This window comes from Equus quagga, chromosome 14 (assembly GCF_021613505.1).
Source record: "Equus quagga isolate Etosha38 chromosome 14, UCLA_HA_Equagga_1.0, whole genome shotgun sequence".
Taxonomy (NCBI): Eukaryota; Metazoa; Chordata; class Mammalia; order Perissodactyla; family Equidae; genus Equus; species Equus quagga.
The window spans coordinates 20,805,380-20,822,569 of NC_060280.1; the positions used below are offsets into that span (position 1 = coordinate 20,805,380).

The 17,190-nt window shown below is 46.0% G+C and overlaps 2 protein-coding genes across 2 annotated transcripts; one reads left to right on the top strand and one right to left on the bottom strand.

Moving 5' to 3' along the window:
* Positions 1-715: 715 nt before the first annotated feature.
* EIF3F (eukaryotic translation initiation factor 3 subunit F) lies at positions 716-7,873 on the bottom strand. Its single transcript, XM_046637877.1, has 8 exons — positions 7,451-7,873; positions 4,601-4,671; positions 4,279-4,358; positions 3,710-3,847; positions 2,274-2,365; positions 1,708-1,844; positions 1,461-1,574; positions 716-916 (listed from the first exon to the last, which is right to left on the bottom strand). The coding sequence occupies exons 1-8, from the start codon at positions 7,848-7,850 to the stop codon at positions 839-841; spliced, it is 1,110 nt and encodes a 369-aa protein (XP_046493833.1). The 5' UTR covers positions 7,851-7,873; the 3' UTR covers positions 716-838.
* Positions 7,874-11,676: 3,803 nt separating this feature from the next.
* On the top strand, positions 11,677-15,483 carry NLRP10 (NLR family pyrin domain containing 10). Its single transcript, XM_046638135.1, has 2 exons — positions 11,677-12,184; positions 13,415-15,483. The coding sequence occupies exons 1-2, from the start codon at positions 11,902-11,904 to the stop codon at positions 15,178-15,180; spliced, it is 2,049 nt and encodes a 682-aa protein (XP_046494091.1). The 5' UTR covers positions 11,677-11,901; the 3' UTR covers positions 15,181-15,483.
* The last annotated feature ends 1,707 nt before the right edge of the window (positions 15,484-17,190 follow it).

Genomic DNA, 17,190 nt, shown 5'->3' on the forward strand with positions numbered 1-17,190 from the left:
TTATTTGTTTTTCTGTTTTCCTCACAAAATGGGGAAAAACAACCTAGAGATGGACCACAGTGGCAAAAAGCTCTACCCTCCTATTTTGAAACACTGACCATACCTTTGACTCTTTCCGTTCAGATTAAGTGTTATTTTCCCTCCACAGATTCTCATTTTCTGTGGATACCAGAAGACCCATCAAGAAATAGTTCACAGCATTGTCAGTGGACACTTTACCAGTTTGAAAATCAAAGTAAAAAATTTGCTAAAGCAGAGTTAATCCTCACTATAAAGAAGGCTGTCTTTCTACCAGCTTGTACTCATGGGCCCCAAGTCTCAGATCCGTATCCATCCCCTTTTTTCCTCTCCTCTCACTCACTAGCACATTCTCTAGGTACTTCAAACTGTGCATAAGGCAACCCTTTGTATTGCCATCCATATAAGATGCTATGGAAGAGAAAGGATAAAAATAAATTTTTTTGGAGGTCCAGTTTACTTTGATCATAAACAATAAGACTGGGGAGAAAGTGCCCCTGTAAACCAGTGTGCTAAGAAGGCTGTCTGGTCAGGTCAGGTGAAGCTAAAGCGGCTTGGGCTGTGGGTTAACTACTGATAATGAGTCATGCCAAACATACAACCAGCTTCTACCCAGGGTACTCACTTCCTGGTTCCTCTGTGAGCTCTAAAACAGTTTTTTCCCTTCCACCCAGCAGTAAACTCACATAATACAGAATTCATTTACAAAAGGTAGGCTATGTTTATTTAGACTCACAAGCAGTTGACTGACTCGGTGTGACTCAAACCACAAAGAAACCAGCTATTTCACTCCATTCTGAGTCCTAGGATTGGGGCCCATTCACAGGTTTACGAGTTTCTCATTGAGGGCAATTTGTGACTGTGTGAGATTGGCCAAGTAGGTCACCATCAGCAGGTCCTGGAAGAGAAAGAAGCCACAATGAGTGAGGAATGGGGCGGCAGAAAGGCTGGTCTTGGCCACCTCTACGATGGACACTGGGTGTGAAGACAGTCCTGGATAAATGACAGCTACGAAAGGCTGAGCAAGAGTTGAGGGTGGAAGACAGGAAGGAAATGCTTGAAAACACTTTCTCATCTCTACTGATGCAAATATAGACTGGGGGTGCTTTAGCCCAGGTCCATGGGTAGAATACAGGGGGGGTCTGTGGACTCAGATGGGGAAAACAAGAAATTGCATTTTCATTAACCTCTGAACTTTAGCATTTCTTTCAAGCATGACTCTAGATAACAAGTCACAGTAGCGTCAGCAGTACCTGAGCCAACGGAATCAAGGAAAGAGATGCAAGGGAATCTCTGAGCATGTGTACTATCTCTTTCTTCCTCCCAACCTGCACTGCAAGGGGGCCAAAGGTGAAGCCCTGTCTCCTCTGTCCCCCTGCAGGCTATCTTCCCCAACTCCCTTCAGGTCGTGTGCATGTGCTGAGGTAGGGGACAGCACTCACATTGATGTTGCTGTTGAGCATGGTCTCGAAGTCATCAGGAACTATCTTGGGTACTTGGTTAACCAGACTCATCAAGAAGCGGCCCACTGTATTGTCAGCTGACACCTTTCCAGACTGAGCACCAAACAAAGATTTAATAAGGCAGTTAATTCTCACCACCGAGGACTGTCACTTCATCAGCACATCTCTCAGCGACCTCGGGGTAGAGATCCATGCCCTCCTCCTTTTTTTCCTTCCCCCTCCTCACCAGTACATCCTCTGCGTACTGCAACACTGTGCTTAGGGCATCCTGGATGCGAGCCGACGCCCCTCCTACTTGCTGCAAGTCACTTGAGAGTCCGATCACCCGGTTGGGGCTAAAACAGGTCTTCATGATCAGGTCAACTGTGGGAGCGGGTTGGGGGATATAAGAGACACAGAGAATTCAGTCATCCCACCAGGAAAGACATGATTTCTAACCATCCTAACTTTCCCACCCCGCTCTGGACTCAGTCAACTTCCCCAGACTCCCCTATTCTGCCCTTATTAGCTTCTTCCTCCTGGAAGCTGAATTCCTGCACCTAGTACGCTAGTCACTGGTTTCGGTCTCATATGAATCTGGTGCTGCTAATTTCCCATCTCTAACAACTTCACAAGCAATTCCTCGAATTCTATTTATATAGAAGAATGACTGTGACTTCCACTCATCACAAACCTTAGATGAACAGTTCCTCTTTAACCCACTCAAGGCCCTCCATCCTTGTTAGAGAGCAGCAATCTTGTCCCCTGAAAAATGCCAAAGGCCTCGCAAGGCGGTATGGGAAAGTAACTCACCTCCGATGCGTTCTGTGTCATAATATGCATATTTCACTGTCAGAGGTGTGAACATCACCCCCATGGTCCTCCCAGGGACACCCATTAAAGTGCTGGGGAGAGAGAAGTCAAGGTAAACAGACAGTTTTGGGGGAGGCTTTCCATGTCTAGTCCAGGCTTGGAAAGCAGTCACACCAAGAGGATGGCTTCCAAGGTTCTGAGATGAGAAGGCTCGACCATGTGAAACCCAGGGTCTCATGGGAGCAAGACACTTTCTTCACTGAGCTCATTCCACACACCAGACCCTTGGCCTGCAAGAGGGGACTCAGCTTTCAGACCTGGTCTGGTCTCTTCAGAGGATTACTTCACACACTGTGCAATCTCAGTGATGAGAGGACAGGACACTGGATTTCCCTGTGGAGCTGGCTGCCTAGACATCCACCCCCGTGGAAAAAAGAGATGGGACAGATCTTTTCTGGGACTGAGCCCTTCATGAGCATTGAAAAAAAAAAAACTGACTCTAGCCCACCAAGATTACATTGGGTACTATAAGTACTCTTACTAAAGGTGACTGCCTTTACTATGTCAACTACATACTTTGAACTGGATCTTGAGGAATCTGAAATAGCCAGAAAGGCTAAGAAATCAGGCAATGGCTAGAGCTTAGGGGTATAACAACTGGCCCATAAGGCCACCCTCTTTGTCTTAGTGCATAATAGTTAACCGGTTACATCAGTGTCAGACACAGAAACAGCACAAAGCTAAACAGCATAAGAGATGCTCCAACAAATGCCTTCACGCTAACCAGAAAGTATAACCCTTCCAGCTCCTCTACCAGCCCCTTCTTCAGCATGTCATCAGAGCCGTTCCCAGCACCCCCACCAAAGGGCGTTTTAATTGCCAGTAAGCTCAACATGTCAATGTCGTAATGCTATTGTCATCAAAACTGTACTGAATCCTGGGTTAACAGATGTGTTCAAAATAAGGACAGCCATTCTTTAATCTGTACTACCCAGGGTCCTGTGCTCAGTGCTAGGGATAACAACAAGCTAAAGGATGACTCTGAAAAGCAGTGAACATGGTGAAGGATCATGACCAGAGTACCACGTGAGCATTGGCTGTAAAAACTGTGAAAAGTTAGCTTCTAGAAAAGATGTCATGAAAAACAACAGTTTGCTCAAATACCTAAAGGGCTGCCATTTGAAACTGGTTAAAAGCAAAATGTAGAAATCTGGGGAACAACCAGAATCGGTGAGTGGAAATTTCAGGGATAGATTCTGTTTCAGAGTAAAACCTTCCTAATGATTTTAACTGTTGAGAACGAGGAATGGGCTTCCTTGGGAGGCAGTGAGCTACACACAAAGATTAAACCTGCTTGGGGTGGAAGTGGGGTGTCATCCAGGCGTGGTATGAACCAGACAGCCTTTTATGCCCTTGTGGCCCACGACTCTGGTCACCTGACATAGGCCTTGATGCTCATGCGGCCGTTCTGGAGGCTCGTGTCCACAGTGAGGTGAATGGGGTTGGGGGCTTCCCGGCTGTAGTACTCATGGATCAGCACAGAGTGCTCTGTGATGTCATGGCCTGTAGCGTACCTGGAAAATGGAACATAGCTGTGGACTCATGTCTACCTGTGACATCAATACCAAACACGATGGTGGTACAGGTGTCTCTAGGTACCTGATACTTCTAAGGTAGTGATACCCCCAGTGACACCCCAAATACCAAAACAATAAACACACTGAAAACTATATCAAATCAAATCACAGACTGACTTACAGCTATTGAAAAATTCCAAGGCACCACCAGTAAGGCAAAAAAAGATTTGCTCAGTAAAAGCTACAATTCAAAATAAATATTCTTGGCCTCACAGGATCAGAACTGCCAACAAAACACACTGAATTCACAGCTCCTTGAGATAACACACTTTCAATATTCTGTCTCCAAGAGGGAGTACAGTACCTAGTCAGGTGGCAAAAGGCCTTGGCGATCACTGAGACTTTCCTTTCCCCCACCTCCCACTTACCAGCCCAGGATGAGCTCATTTGGAGAGACCTTCTTGTGCAATTCATACATGTTCTTAGCAAATTCCATGTCAACAGCCACCTAAGGAGGAAGGCAGAAAAGGAAGCTAAGCCAGAAGCCCATATAAAAAATGGATAAAAAGGACAAGAAGCTACCCCCAATAGTCAGAAGAGACCTGGGAAGTATGTCCAAATGAATGAAGCTCTTTGAAACCGTGGGAGCTCTAGTTATAAGCACAACATGTTGTGCTGGAGGGGCCTTAATGAGAGCCAAGCAAATGAACAGCTACAGGCTGCACAGGAGCAGCTCAAATTCCCACTCACCTCATCTTCTGACTCGTTGTGTGGCACTGAAAAGCAATTGGTGACTTCCACAGAGTGCTTGTCAACGGTTCCTGTGAGAGAGCATCATCCATGTGTTATAAAGCCATAGGGCTCCCAATAGCCTCTGACCACTTTCCAAATACTTTCAGAGTTTTCTTCAAAATCAATGAACAAAAATCTGAACTCATGAGCTCCAACTTCAGCCATGTGCATCAACGGAAGCACGATTCTCTGGAGAACTGAAACTCTGAAGTGATCTCCAGCTCCTTCCTTTAACTGTCAACAATTAGGGCCTATTCTTCCTTCATAAGGTCCCCTCTAGCCTATCTGTTACCTCCTACTAACAGCCCTACTCCAGATCTTCACTCTGTGACCTTCATTTTTCAGTTTCCAGACTTTCTCCCTATACTTTAATCTACAGATTAAATTATATTCTAATAACGTCTATACAGACCATTGTGGCCTTGTCTCAGAGCACAATTCAAGGAGCTTCACTTGTACCTCCCTTCAGCCACCTGGTCCCATGGGCCTAACCTTAACCCTAGCATCATCCAGAAACCCACCTGGGAACCTTAAACGTCAGCGTCAGTCTTTCACCACAAACTTCTACTCTTCTAGTTCTGATACCTTTACTCCCACTACATTTGCTTCTTGACCTCACTAAGATTGCTAGTCCCTTGCCTTCTCCATTGTTTCCCTCATCTACTGGAACCTCCCACCTGAAGCTTCAAAAGTGCCTCTCTCTCCACCACAGACCACAGTGTTGTCTATACCCCTCAGTGTCTGTTTAATTTCACTTCACTAGGTTTTTGCCCCCTTAGCTGAAACTATGTCCTCAACCCCAAGATTTCACGTTCTTTGATCTCTTGTCAGCATTCAACAGACTCGAGCAAGCCAAGCTTCTGAAATAGTTGTCTGCTATATTTCCATGCCACTATGACACCCTTCTACTAGAGCATTTATCATATTGTGTTCTAATTAGCTACAGTAAGAGTATAATTTCATCTTGCATTTAAGGTTAGAGCTTGTTTTATCAAACCTTGAATTCTAAGTACCTAATGGTCTTATGGATACATAAAAGGTACCAGTGGACTTCATTTAACCAAATGAAATATGTTTCATGAATGAATGCCTGAGAAAACCTGTAAGTTCTGCAAGCAGAATCTACGGCTTCATTCTCCAGTGAGCATTGCCTCTATAACACCTAGCACTGTACTGTGATCCCACTCTAGAAGAGGATCTGAACATCTAGATCACAGTTGGTCTAACGAGGGTCAGTGTCACATTTGGGGCATGCAGCACAAACCTCGGGTGGAGAACTGTTTCTTTAAATAGCTTCAGTGAGTCTGGAAAATTTGACGGTGCAGCTGAAAGAGTACGTAACTATTTGTGGAGTGCCAAGTCGGTGATGCAAAAAGTCACTTGTTACAGAAGCTCAAAGCAAGGCTGTCACAGAGGTTAAAAATGGGGGTGGGGTGGGGGCGGGGGTGTGGGATGAAGGATTGATACTGAACACTTGCCCTGGGAACCTGGAAGATGAGTGGAACTCAAAAAAACGAGGGCGAGAAGGGTGTGCACTTGCGGCAAAGAGAATACAGAGGCTTGGTTTGAGAAAAACCATGGCAATGTTTGGAAGATAACGGACCATTTCATGCTTCTGTAAAATGCTATACCCTCAAAGACAAAGAGAGGGAGAATGTGTGCATGTGTTAGGGATGGAAAGGTCTGATGTGGTGGAGGACGGCAACTGACAGCTGTTTCGTACCAAATGTGTGCCAGCACAGTTAAGATGCTTTCTGCAATAATTTAGTTCTCACAAAGACTAAGTCTAAAGTAGCCCCTGAAGGAACTAGACTTTAGGTAATTTGTCCCAAGGCATGTGGCTAATATTTGGTGGAGGCTGTCTACAAATCCTGTCCTTTTTGCAATATACCAGTTGTCTTCTAGGGTAGAAGGACTATTACACGTTCAAGAGTAAGAAAGAGAAATGATGCACGGGAGTGGAGTGGATTCAAACGTGTTTAAAATCTGTAACTAAGATGCAGTGAAAATGAATTTGATGAGATCAGCACTCCCCAGAAAAAGGGATATACCAGTAACTCCTTTTCAGTGCTTCTCAGTTTCACAGATTAACATAAAATAGCTATACTTCAAATTTGGAACATAGGCAGGGAAAAGGTTTTTCTTCGATTTGAAGGTTAAGCGATATTATAAACAGATAATACAATCGTTCATGCCCAAATGGAAAATCAGAGACCGCACTGGGGAAACAGGGTCTACACCTTAGGAACCAGTAAGGGACAGAGGACCAGGCTTAGATGTTTAGGAAAGCAGAATGTTATTGAAACCCTAAATGGGATCCTGCCAAACCGATTTACTTGTTGAGAGAGACATCTTTTTACAGATGCCCCACTCCTTTGCAACTGGTTAGAAACATTATTTGTAAACACCTGGGAAATAAAGACGTTTAGTCAATAGATGAAGGAGGAAAACCTGGTCACTGGGCTTAGGGAGTGAGGCTTTTTGACTTCCTAGTTGGCGCCTACACTCGTTCGTGGTAGACTGGGACTGATTATGCTTGACGGAAAATGCTGCTGGGAAGAGGAAAAATAAAAAGTCAGTCACTCGGCACACGACATTTATTCAATAAGCAACTACTCCTTACGAATTTATGTCGCCCAAAGCGACTTCCATCTGGCAGGAAAGTTCAAGTTCATTGGGAAGTTAAGTCGCAGCAGGAAGGGGGGATAGAGAAACAGGTGAGCGGTCAAGGGAGATGGGAAGAGAGGGGAGCAAGATGAAGGGGAGGTGGGAGGCAGAAGGGAATGTGGATTTCCTCTGACCACTCACCCAGCAGGGTCCCGATAACGCGGGCAGCGCCCTCGTTGCGTCGCTCGTAGCTGTCCACGATGGAGGCCAAAATGACCGGGTGCAGGCGGACCACGCGGCCGCCGGGGAAGGGGCCCGGGAGAGCAGGACCCGGCAAAGACTGCGCCGGGGTCTGCGCTGGGGCTGGCGCCGAGGCCGGGGGCTGGCCGGGAGCCGCGGTCGCAGTCGCCGCTGCCGCCGGGTCTGAGGATGAGGCTGGAGCCGCCGTCGGGGCCGGAACCGGCGCTGGAGCCGGCGCTGAGCCTGGGGCCGGAGCTGTGGGTGAGGCCGGGGCTGGGGCTGAGGCCGAGGCTGGGGCAGCAGCCGTGGCTGGGGCTGGAGCTGCAGCAGGAGCACTCGCCGGTACCGTCGGTGTGGCCATCTTGTCGAGAGAGAAGGAGCCAGGAGCGGAAGGGAGGGAGTTACGACTATTAGGAACACGATAGGCTGAATACGCACCACGTGAACTAGATCTTTGTGCTTATTGGCTACTGATGACGCTTCTCGTGGCACTACTATTTCCTGCTCTGAGTTTGTGCTCTTTGATTTTGGTCCGATACACACTCGGTGAGAACTCAGCTAAATCGTTCCAAGTAAACTTGGGACCGCGCTTGGAGAAGAGAAACAATTCTGTCTGCGCTGCTACCGCCAGATGTAGCCCGAGAGTGGAGCAAGGGTCGCAATTTGTGGTTTTAGACTTTAGTGGGATAATGGATGTCAAAGTGCCTTTTATTTTTTTAAATCTTTTTGGTAAGGAAGATTGGCCCTGAGCTAACATCTGTTGCCAATCTTCTTCTTCTTTTTTTTTTCCTCTCCAAAGCTCCAGTACATAGTTGTATACCCTAGTTGTAGGTCATTCTAGTTCCACTATGTGGGACACCACCACAGCATGGCTTCATGAGCAGTGTGTAAGTCTGGCCCAGGAGCCAAACCCTCAAACCCCAGGCTGCCACAGCAGAGGGGCGAACTTAACCACTATACCTTGGGGCCCCAAAGTGCCTTTTAAAGGGTTTTGTTCTTAAGAGCCTCATAAGGGGTCAATACGGTGGTTTCTTCATTCAATGATTTTAATATATGCTAGACTCTCTTTTAGTTGCTTGGGACATATCAGCAAATAAAACAAAGATTGTTGCCCTTGAAAAGTTTACATTCTAGCAGGGAGAGACAAGTACAGTATATAATACATTAAAAGGTGATAAGTGCTATGAAAAAGGAAAAAGTGGAGAGTGGGGGGGATCAGGAGTTGTGAGGAGGGAGGGTGGGTCACAACGAGAATGTGAGATATGAGTGGATTTGAAGGAGGCAAGGGAGGCAGCCATTATTTGGGAGGAGAGAGCCCCCAGGTAGAAGGCACAGCTAAGGAGCAGGCTATATCTTCAGCTCACTGATTCTCATTTCAGCTGCTATTTATTCTGTGTATTGAATTTTAGATTTCAATAACTATATTTTTCATTTCTAGAAGTCCTATTTTCCTTCCTTCCTCTCTCCTCTCCTCTTCCTTCCTTCTTTCCTTCCTTCCTTCCTTTTTTATTGAAGTATAGTTGACATACAATGTTAGTTTCAGGTGTACAATATAATGATTCAATATTTGTATATATTATGAAATGATCACCATAAGTCTGGTTAACATCCGTGATTACACATAGTTGCAGATTTTTTTCATTGTAATGAGAAACTTTTAAGATTTACTTTCTTAGCGACTTTTGAGTATGCAATACAGTATTATTAACTTCACTTGTTTACCTCCTATTCTTTCTTTGTTAATTTCTATTTTATCAACTTAATACATAATCATAGTTTAAAAGGTCAGTTAGCGTTAAAAAGCCTATGCTCCGAATACAGTAGTTCCCTGTTCCGTCCCCTCACGAAACTCCCAGTCACTCTATCCTGAAGTGACTGCTTTAGATATTTAACTGTTTCTTCTTACATCTCTGCACTTCTCAATAATACATGTCTACTGCTACCTTTTGGTTTGTCAATGTTGGGCATTATCTATTTACTTCCTATGCCAGAAAATTCTACTGCTATCCTTTCAATATAATTGCATGCTACATTTTAGTTAGATCAATATTCAGTGGGGTTACATTATTATTTCTATGCAAATGCTATTCATACCTGAGTGTTGTACTATACTACATTTTTTTTTGTTTTTCCTAGAGCCAGTAATTTCCTTATTTTACATATTTGTCTAGTTTGCTTGGTACTTATGGTTAGTTTTCCACACTAATAGCCTCAGTAGGATCTTTTGGAAGGCCCGTAGCATCAGTTAATCTGTCAATCTCTCTTTTCCTGGAGACCATCTGTCTTGAGAATCCTGTTCTCCTCTGTCAGGACTTTCTGGCAAACTGCCTAATAGGACTTTGTTCTGCTCTTTGACTGGATTCCTGCTTCATGGAGCTCCTGTCTTCCTCCTTTTTCATTTTGTTGGAGCACATCCTCCAGTGGTTTCAACAACTTACAGAAATGGTGCCATGGCTGAGGATGTGATGGTGACAGTGCCCCCATTCCTTTGTCTGTCAAGTCAAATTGCCCCAGCCTGCCCTGGAGTTGAGTGGTGGAAGAGGATGGGGGTTTCAGAGAGGGAGATGGAGGGTCTGTTGGACGCTTTTTCTCTTGGTAACAGGAGTTCATCCCTTTGGCCCCTGCCTTGTTTCTCCACTTTGCTGTATGGAGGAATGAGGTCAAGTTCTCTTGTGACCGGTCTTCATCCACTGACAGTCAGAGGGAATGTGTGTTTGTGCTTCTCCAAGGCTCAGCGGGTTCTTCATCTGTTCTAGCCCCACATGTACTAGAGCCTGCTAGGTATCAAAGGGCAGGCGGTCACACCCATCCTTTTGATTCCAGCACCACCAAGCAGAAGTGAACTAGTAGGTTCGGGCTAAGTGGACCCAGGCTTGGCTTGGGGATCTGTCTGATCCGATAAAGGGGCCTGTTTCAGCTCAGTCCCCAGGGCCTTGTTGTTGGGCTCCTGCATCAGGGAGCTGAGTCATCCCTGCCTCACCTCCAGCTCTCCAAGTCTGAACAGACTGAACAGCCTAGACTGCACATCTTCTTGGCAGACGCCAGTGCTGTCTTCTCTTGCTCTTTCCTGAATTAGCTCCACCAACAGCAGAGATTTTCAGGGGAGCCTGAGGCTTTCTTGTAAATTGCTCCTGCTTCAACAGGCCTGTTTCTAAACTGCCATGTGACTTGCACCCAAAGTCCATTGTATCCTAACAGCTTCCTAAAATTTTCTCTCTCCTTTTGTTGTGTAGTCAAAATGCTGATATTTGAATCTCAGCAACTTCCCCCATTCCCAAATACTTTTTGCTCAGTCAGACATTTTGCTACTGAGATGAATTCTCCATTGGCTTTAGAGCCCAGGTGTCACTCTGGACTCTGAAAGCTTTCTATCAATTGTTACTTTTCTTCTTCTGAAGGCTATCACCCTGCCAACATTTTAGTTTTATATTTTAAACACAACTCAAGATCCTGCTCTCCTTTCTCTGCTTTTTTAGAATCTACAAATGTCTCCAGTTTTGGGGAGCATTTAGCCTAACTACTTGGTCTCTGCTTCTGTCTTCCGTGTCTTTGTCTTTTCATCTCTTTCTGTCTCTCTCTGTCTACCCAGGTCATAGACCACAATTTAAATCCTGCTTCTTTGCCCACTGGTCTAGCTCTGGAAAATTATGGGAAGACATTTTTCTCTGACTGTCAAATTTCTCATCTGAGTGATCCCTGAGACAGTTTCTATGATGATCAAAAGGGATAATATATATAAATCACCCAGCACAAAGTGAGCTCACAGAGTGGCCATTTCTCTTACCATTATTTGAACTTGTCTCCTTATCTGAATCAGAACACTTCTAGCTTTAAAATCCTGTGTGTGACTGAGTCCATGAGGCTGATGTGTGGGGCCAATGGGCTGATGAGTATAGATTATTTTACTTTCTTGCCATAGCTCTTCAGTCCCAGCAAATATGCGCCACCTGGATATAGGTTCACACAGGCAGGGAGGGGCTCACTTTTAAAACTTAAAAATGCATTTTTTTCTTAACCCAAACTGTCTAAAGAGGCATACAGAGCCTGATAAACAGTGGGTGTGAGAGGGAGCGAGAAAGGGAGGAGAGAGAAACAGAGATAGAGAGAGAGATCAACACGCCCACACGCCTTCCTATATCTTTGCTGACACAATAAAATATGTGACAGAGAGGCCTGAGGGGAATGAATAGAAAAATTCCCTGCTGTCTTATCCACTCATCTTTCTTGAAACTTTGCACGTATCTCGTATCTCAGCTCTCCTTGGCCTTCACTCAGCAGCTTGCCGAGCACCCAGAAAGCAGGGTGGGCTGAGGTACCTTCAGGCTGCTCTTTCCTCAGCAGCGTACCTCTCCTCTCTTCTCTCCCCCTTTTCCAGGTCATCAGTCTGAACTTGACCCTTCATTCTGAACACCATGGCCCTGGCCCGCAGCCCCCAGGAAGCATTGCTCTGGGCCTTGAGTGACCTTGAGGAGAATGAGTTCAAGATGTTAAAGTTCCGCTTACGGGATAGAGCCCTGCTTGAGGGCCAGTGCCAGCTGGCCCGAGGGGAGCTGGAGGGCCTCAGTCGGGTGGACCTGGCTTCTCGGCTGACTTTAATGTATGGAGCACAGGAGGCTGTGAAAGTGCTGCTCAAAGTCTTGAGGGACATGAACCTGTTGGAACTCGTGGAACAGCTTGGCCACATTTGTCTGAATGGTGAGTGTAGCTGGGGAAAAAGGGAGATCAGGGTGGCACCAGGACTCCCCCTCCCCTATGACATTTCCAGAGGCTTGCATAGCCTGTAATTTGTACCTTCTCTCTCTTGCCCTCTGCTCTTGCCTGGGAGCCCCAGTGCCCGAGGGTCCTAGTGGTCTCTAGTTGAGGGCTCTGACAACTGTCAGGTGGAGGGCCTGAGCAGAGGGTGGGATTTATTTATAGAAAGACTGGGGCAACTCATGGCCATAATGCCCCACCTCCTACCTCCACCTGTAGTGCCAGAGAAGAGGAGAGTATGAAGAGAGGAGTTTAGAGATTGGGGATGGTGTTGGTGAAGGGGGTTCTGCTAACCAGAAGAAATGGCATCAGGGTGCGGGGTCAGACCTTTCCCCAGTTGCTTTCCTGGCTGGTAGCTCAGCCTGCTTCTCAGAGAAGACAGCCTGCTCCTGTGCCCTGCTCTCTTAAGGAACCAGTGGATTGATGCCACCCTAGACAGTGGGGTGGGCATGGAGCCTAAATGGCTTCCTATCCCTTCTTGTGGGGTGCTGGGGAGGAGGGAGGTTCTGTTGGTTCCTTTGCTCTCTCCATAGGCTCCTTTCATGTCTGAGAGTTCCTCTGACATACAGATGGGAGGGTTCCGTAGAGTCAGAGTTGTGGCTCCTGTTCCGAAGCTGGTTTATCTTTAGCACCTGACCTGACATTTACCAAGAACAGCATCCTATTACATCACCATGCTTCAGCTTCCCTTTCCTTTCTCCTCTCTCTGTCCTCACCATTTCAAATGGGGACATTTCAATGAACACTCAGACATTCACACACACACAGACTTTTGCGCATACACGTATTCTTACAAACACATGCTTGCTGATGTACACTGACATGCCTTCCCTACATGAAAATACACAAGCTTCTATAAGCCCACTCCCATGAGCATGTGTGTATACGAGCATTCACTCCCACCCCACAGATATCCACACACACAAAACACACCCTTGCACACTCACACAGATGTGCACACGAACACCATGCACGCACAGTCACACACACACATACACACTCATACGTACATATGGTGGTCCCTACCCACGAAGCTAGAAGTATAACCTTCAGGGAGATACAAGTTAGAGAGCATAGAAAATGAAACTAAAGAGCAGAGTCCGGAGTTTGAAGAGCCCACATTGTCCTTTTTTATTCTCGTCTCACCACCTAACACCCACTTGTCTGGCTCAGATTACAGAGAAATATACCGAGAGCGTGTGCGCCGCCTAGAGGAGAGGCAGGATGTGGAAATCAACTGCAGGTACAATCAGCTGCTGCTGGTGACCAAGCCCAGCTCAGGGAGCCCAGAATCACCTGCCTGCTCCATCCTGGAGCAGGAGCTGGACTCTATCATGGTGGAGGCTCTATTTGATCCAGGGGAAAAGCCCTACCAAGTCCCGCCCATAGTGGTGCTCCAGGGGTCCGCTGGTATTGGAAAGACAACACTGTCCAAAAAAATGGTGCTGGACTGGGCCACTGACACCCTGTACCCAGGCCGGTTTGATTATGTCTTTTACGTGAGCTGCAGAGAAGTGGTCCTGCTCCAAGAGGGCAAACTGGACCAGCTCCTCTTCTGGTGTTGTGAAGACAATCAAGTGCCTGTCACAGAGATTCTGAGGCAGCCAGAGCGGCTCCTGTTCATCCTGGATGGCTATGATGAGTTGCAGAGGCCCTTTGCAAAGCAGTTGAAGAGGCTGAGGTCAAGTCCCATGGAGGACATGCTCCACCTCCTAATCAGGAGAAAGGTACTCTCCACGTCCTCCCTTCTCATCACCACTCGGCCCCTGGCTTTACAGAATCTGGAATCCTTGCTGGAACAACCACGCCATGTTCACATCCTAGGCTTCTCTGAGGATGAGAGGAGGAGGTATTTCAGCTCATATTTTACAGATGAGGAGCAAGCCAGAAATGCCTTTGACATTGTACAAGGAAATGACTTCCTCTACAAAGCATGTCAGGTTCCAGGCATTTGCTGGGTGGTCTGCTCCTGGCTGAAGGGACAGATGGAGAGGGGCAGAGCAGTCTCAGAGACACCCAGTAATGGCACTGACATCTTCATGGCCTATGTCTCCACCTTCCTGCCACCCAATGACAATGGGGGCTGCTCCGAGCTTACCCGAGACAGGGTCCTGAGGAGTCTGTGCTCCTTGGCAGCTGAGGGCATCCAGCACCGGAGGTTCTTGTTTGAAGAAGCCGACCTCAGAAAGCACAATTTAGATGGGCCCAGCCTTGCTGCTTTCCTGAGCAGCAATGATTACCAAGAAGGACTTGAGGTGAAGAAGTTCTACAGCTTCCACCACATTAGCTTCCAGGAATTTTTTCACGCCATGTCCTACCTGGTGAAAGAGGACCAGAGAGAAGTGAAGAGGCTGCTGGATGAAAAGAAGCAGGAAGGGAATGAGGAGATGACCCTCAGTATGCAGTTTTTATTGGACATAGCGAAAAAGGAAAGATTCTCCAACTTTGAGCTAAAGTTTTGCCTCAAAATCTCCCCCACGATGAAGAAGGATCTGAAGCATTTTAAAGAACAAATGGAATCTATAAAGCATAACAGGCCCTGGGATTTGGAATTTTCTCTGTATGAGTCTAAAATAAAAAATCTGGTAAAGGGTGTTCAAATAAGTGACATATCATTTAAGATGGAACATTCAAAAGAAAAGAAATCCTATAGCAAGAATGCATTTTCTGTCAAAACCAGCTTGAGCGATGGACAGAAAGAGAAGCAAAAAAGTCCAAGTGTGGACAAAGGTAATATTGCAGGGTCACTAAAGGAGGCTTCTAATGGAAAAGGCAGAGGGACAGAGAAACTAGAGACAGGGAGGTTTGGGAGCAGTAGGATGGAAAGCAGAGGAAGCAAGACAGCAGAGCTGAAGGGTCAAGAGGACGGTGGGGTAGATGGACAGGAGGATGAAGGGAAGAAGAGTAGAAAGGGAAGAAGAGATGAGAGATTAGACTAATGGGTACCAGAGAGAGTGGAAGGACAGAGGAGCAAAAGAGAATTAGATAATCGAGTGTCAGATGACTTGGAACATAGGATGTGGAGGAGTCCATGTGGAACAAGTTCTTAGGAACAACCCACATTTGCCATCAATGGCCCCAGCTCAGTTATTTATCAACCCCTCCCCCTAGAGGCTGTTTATAACCTCCTATAGTGTAGAATCTTGTTTTAGTAACTAACTCCTTTTATATGTTAATGTCAATGACCCAGCAAGTGATTCTGATGTTGGGCTCCTTTGCATAAAATAAACTCCTTAACATGATAAAGTGTGGATTGTGCTCATTCTATATGATTGGATAATGTGAAGCATATCAATGTCACCATTCAAAGGAAATATTGTACTGTGGTATAATGGAATGTCCCTTTGACTCTGCATTTGTGATTAATTTGCTGCTTAAATAAATAGTAACTTCCCATCTTTCTAGAAACTTCTGGAATTTTCATGTTGGGAGTGAGCTTGTCATAGCTCACTTCACTTATGCCTTGTTGTAGACCTTTAGGCTTGGAAGCTCTATTGTGACTTGACTTAGCTCTATGCTAATAACATGCCACTGTTGTTTCCAGCTGTGCCATTAACTGACTTTTCTTTTTAGAAAAATCAGTCAGTTCCAAGTGCTAACTCCAAGTCTCTTTTTCTGCTTTGGTTCCCTCTGTACAGAAAAAAAGGAGAATAAAAAGGAATTCTAGGTGCCGATGTGATCAGTTCCCAACCCTCATTTCATGGATGAGGAAATTGAAGGTCAGTCAGGAGCCCCATCAGTTTGTGGGCTTCCTCAGAGCGCTCCCTTAGTTCCCACACCTCAGCCAACAGTGTGGAGGTCCTCAGGACTCCATGCAGGCACCACAAACCTGCCCCGCTCCCAGCTGTTGCTGCTGGCTCCAAAGCAGCTGAGAGAGCTGACGCTATCTTGGACTCTCAGTGCCCCATAGAAGGGTTGCAGACACCCCTCTTTTTGCTTTTCACACATTTTTATTGCTGTCTTGACTCCTCACAAGTTGACCTACATGTACCACTTCCAGCAATCTGCCTAACATGCCCAGACATCTGAACCCAAGGGAACTTAGCCTTGACTGATCAACTTAGGACACCATGACACTAATTGTTATTAACTCTTCTTCACACAGGAAGTTTGGTGGCTTCACATTTGATAATTATATACGTAGCATGTTGAGCACAGATTGTGTGTATATACAGAATATGTGTAAGAAGCTGACTGTGTGTGCAGGTACTTATTTCAAGAGCAATTTGTACTGTATTAATGAAGGCACTGGTTGGCACCCACTGAGTGAGGCAGTGTTGTCCCCTAAAGAGCTTGGATGTTCTCAGCAGACCAACTCCTGAATGTCTTAGAGAATTTGGGACAATGAAACAGGTGTCCAGCCATATCGCTAGATCTTCATGGAGCCAAGGAGGCCTGTTTAAAAAAACATGAATCGAGTATCCGATTGAACTTTAGACATGTCATTTCACTTAGGATTCACATTCAATTCAAACTCACTTAAGCAAAAATTAAATGACTTGCTGTATTTATTTTTTTAAAAAACCTGATTTCTAGTTGAGGTATGTCTGGCCCTTTCTAACAGTGTCTTCAATCTTTCACTCTCTCTTCTCTGTTGCTCTTCTTATAGTCGCCCTTTGCTCTTATTTCAGAGAGTGACCATTATGGGTCAGAGAAGATGGCCAGAAGGGGTGTCAACTTAAACCATCCTTATGGTCAATTATCCCAAAGGAATAGAATTGTCTTTACCAATAGCTTTAGCAGGAAGTTGGGGGAGGATTCTGACCTGATCCTGGGTATGTGCCAAGCCTTGAATGACCTCTGTGGTCTGGGAGATGAACTTCTGACTGGCTAGGCCTCCGTCTCATAGCCTAGGCTGCAGTCCCAGGGTTGAGCAAGAAAGGATCAGCACCTCCTGAAACATGGAATGGGAGAGTGGTTCCCCAAAAGGAAGGATTCTGAGCAGATAA

Excerpts from the sequence above, each read along its gene's own strand:
- EIF3F (XM_046637877.1), bottom strand. The coding sequence starts at position 7,850 with ATGGCCACACCGACGGTACCGGCGAGTGCTCCTGCTGCAGCTCCAGCC. Across the intron at positions 1,845-2,273 it reads TGACACAGAACGCATCGGAG|TTGACCTGATCATGAAGACC; the intron begins GTGAGTTACTTT and ends CCGCTCCCACAG. Across the intron at positions 917-1,460 it reads TGCTCAACAGCAACATCAAT|GACCTGCTGATGGTGACCTA; the intron begins GTGAGTGCTGTC and ends TTTCTCTTCCAG.
- NLRP10 (XM_046638135.1), top strand. The coding sequence starts at position 11,902 with ATGGCCCTGGCCCGCAGCCCCCAGGAAGCATTGCTCTGGGCCTTGAGT. Across the intron at positions 12,185-13,414 it reads TGGCCACATTTGTCTGAATG|ATTACAGAGAAATATACCGA; the intron begins GTGAGTGTAGCT and ends TGTCTGGCTCAG.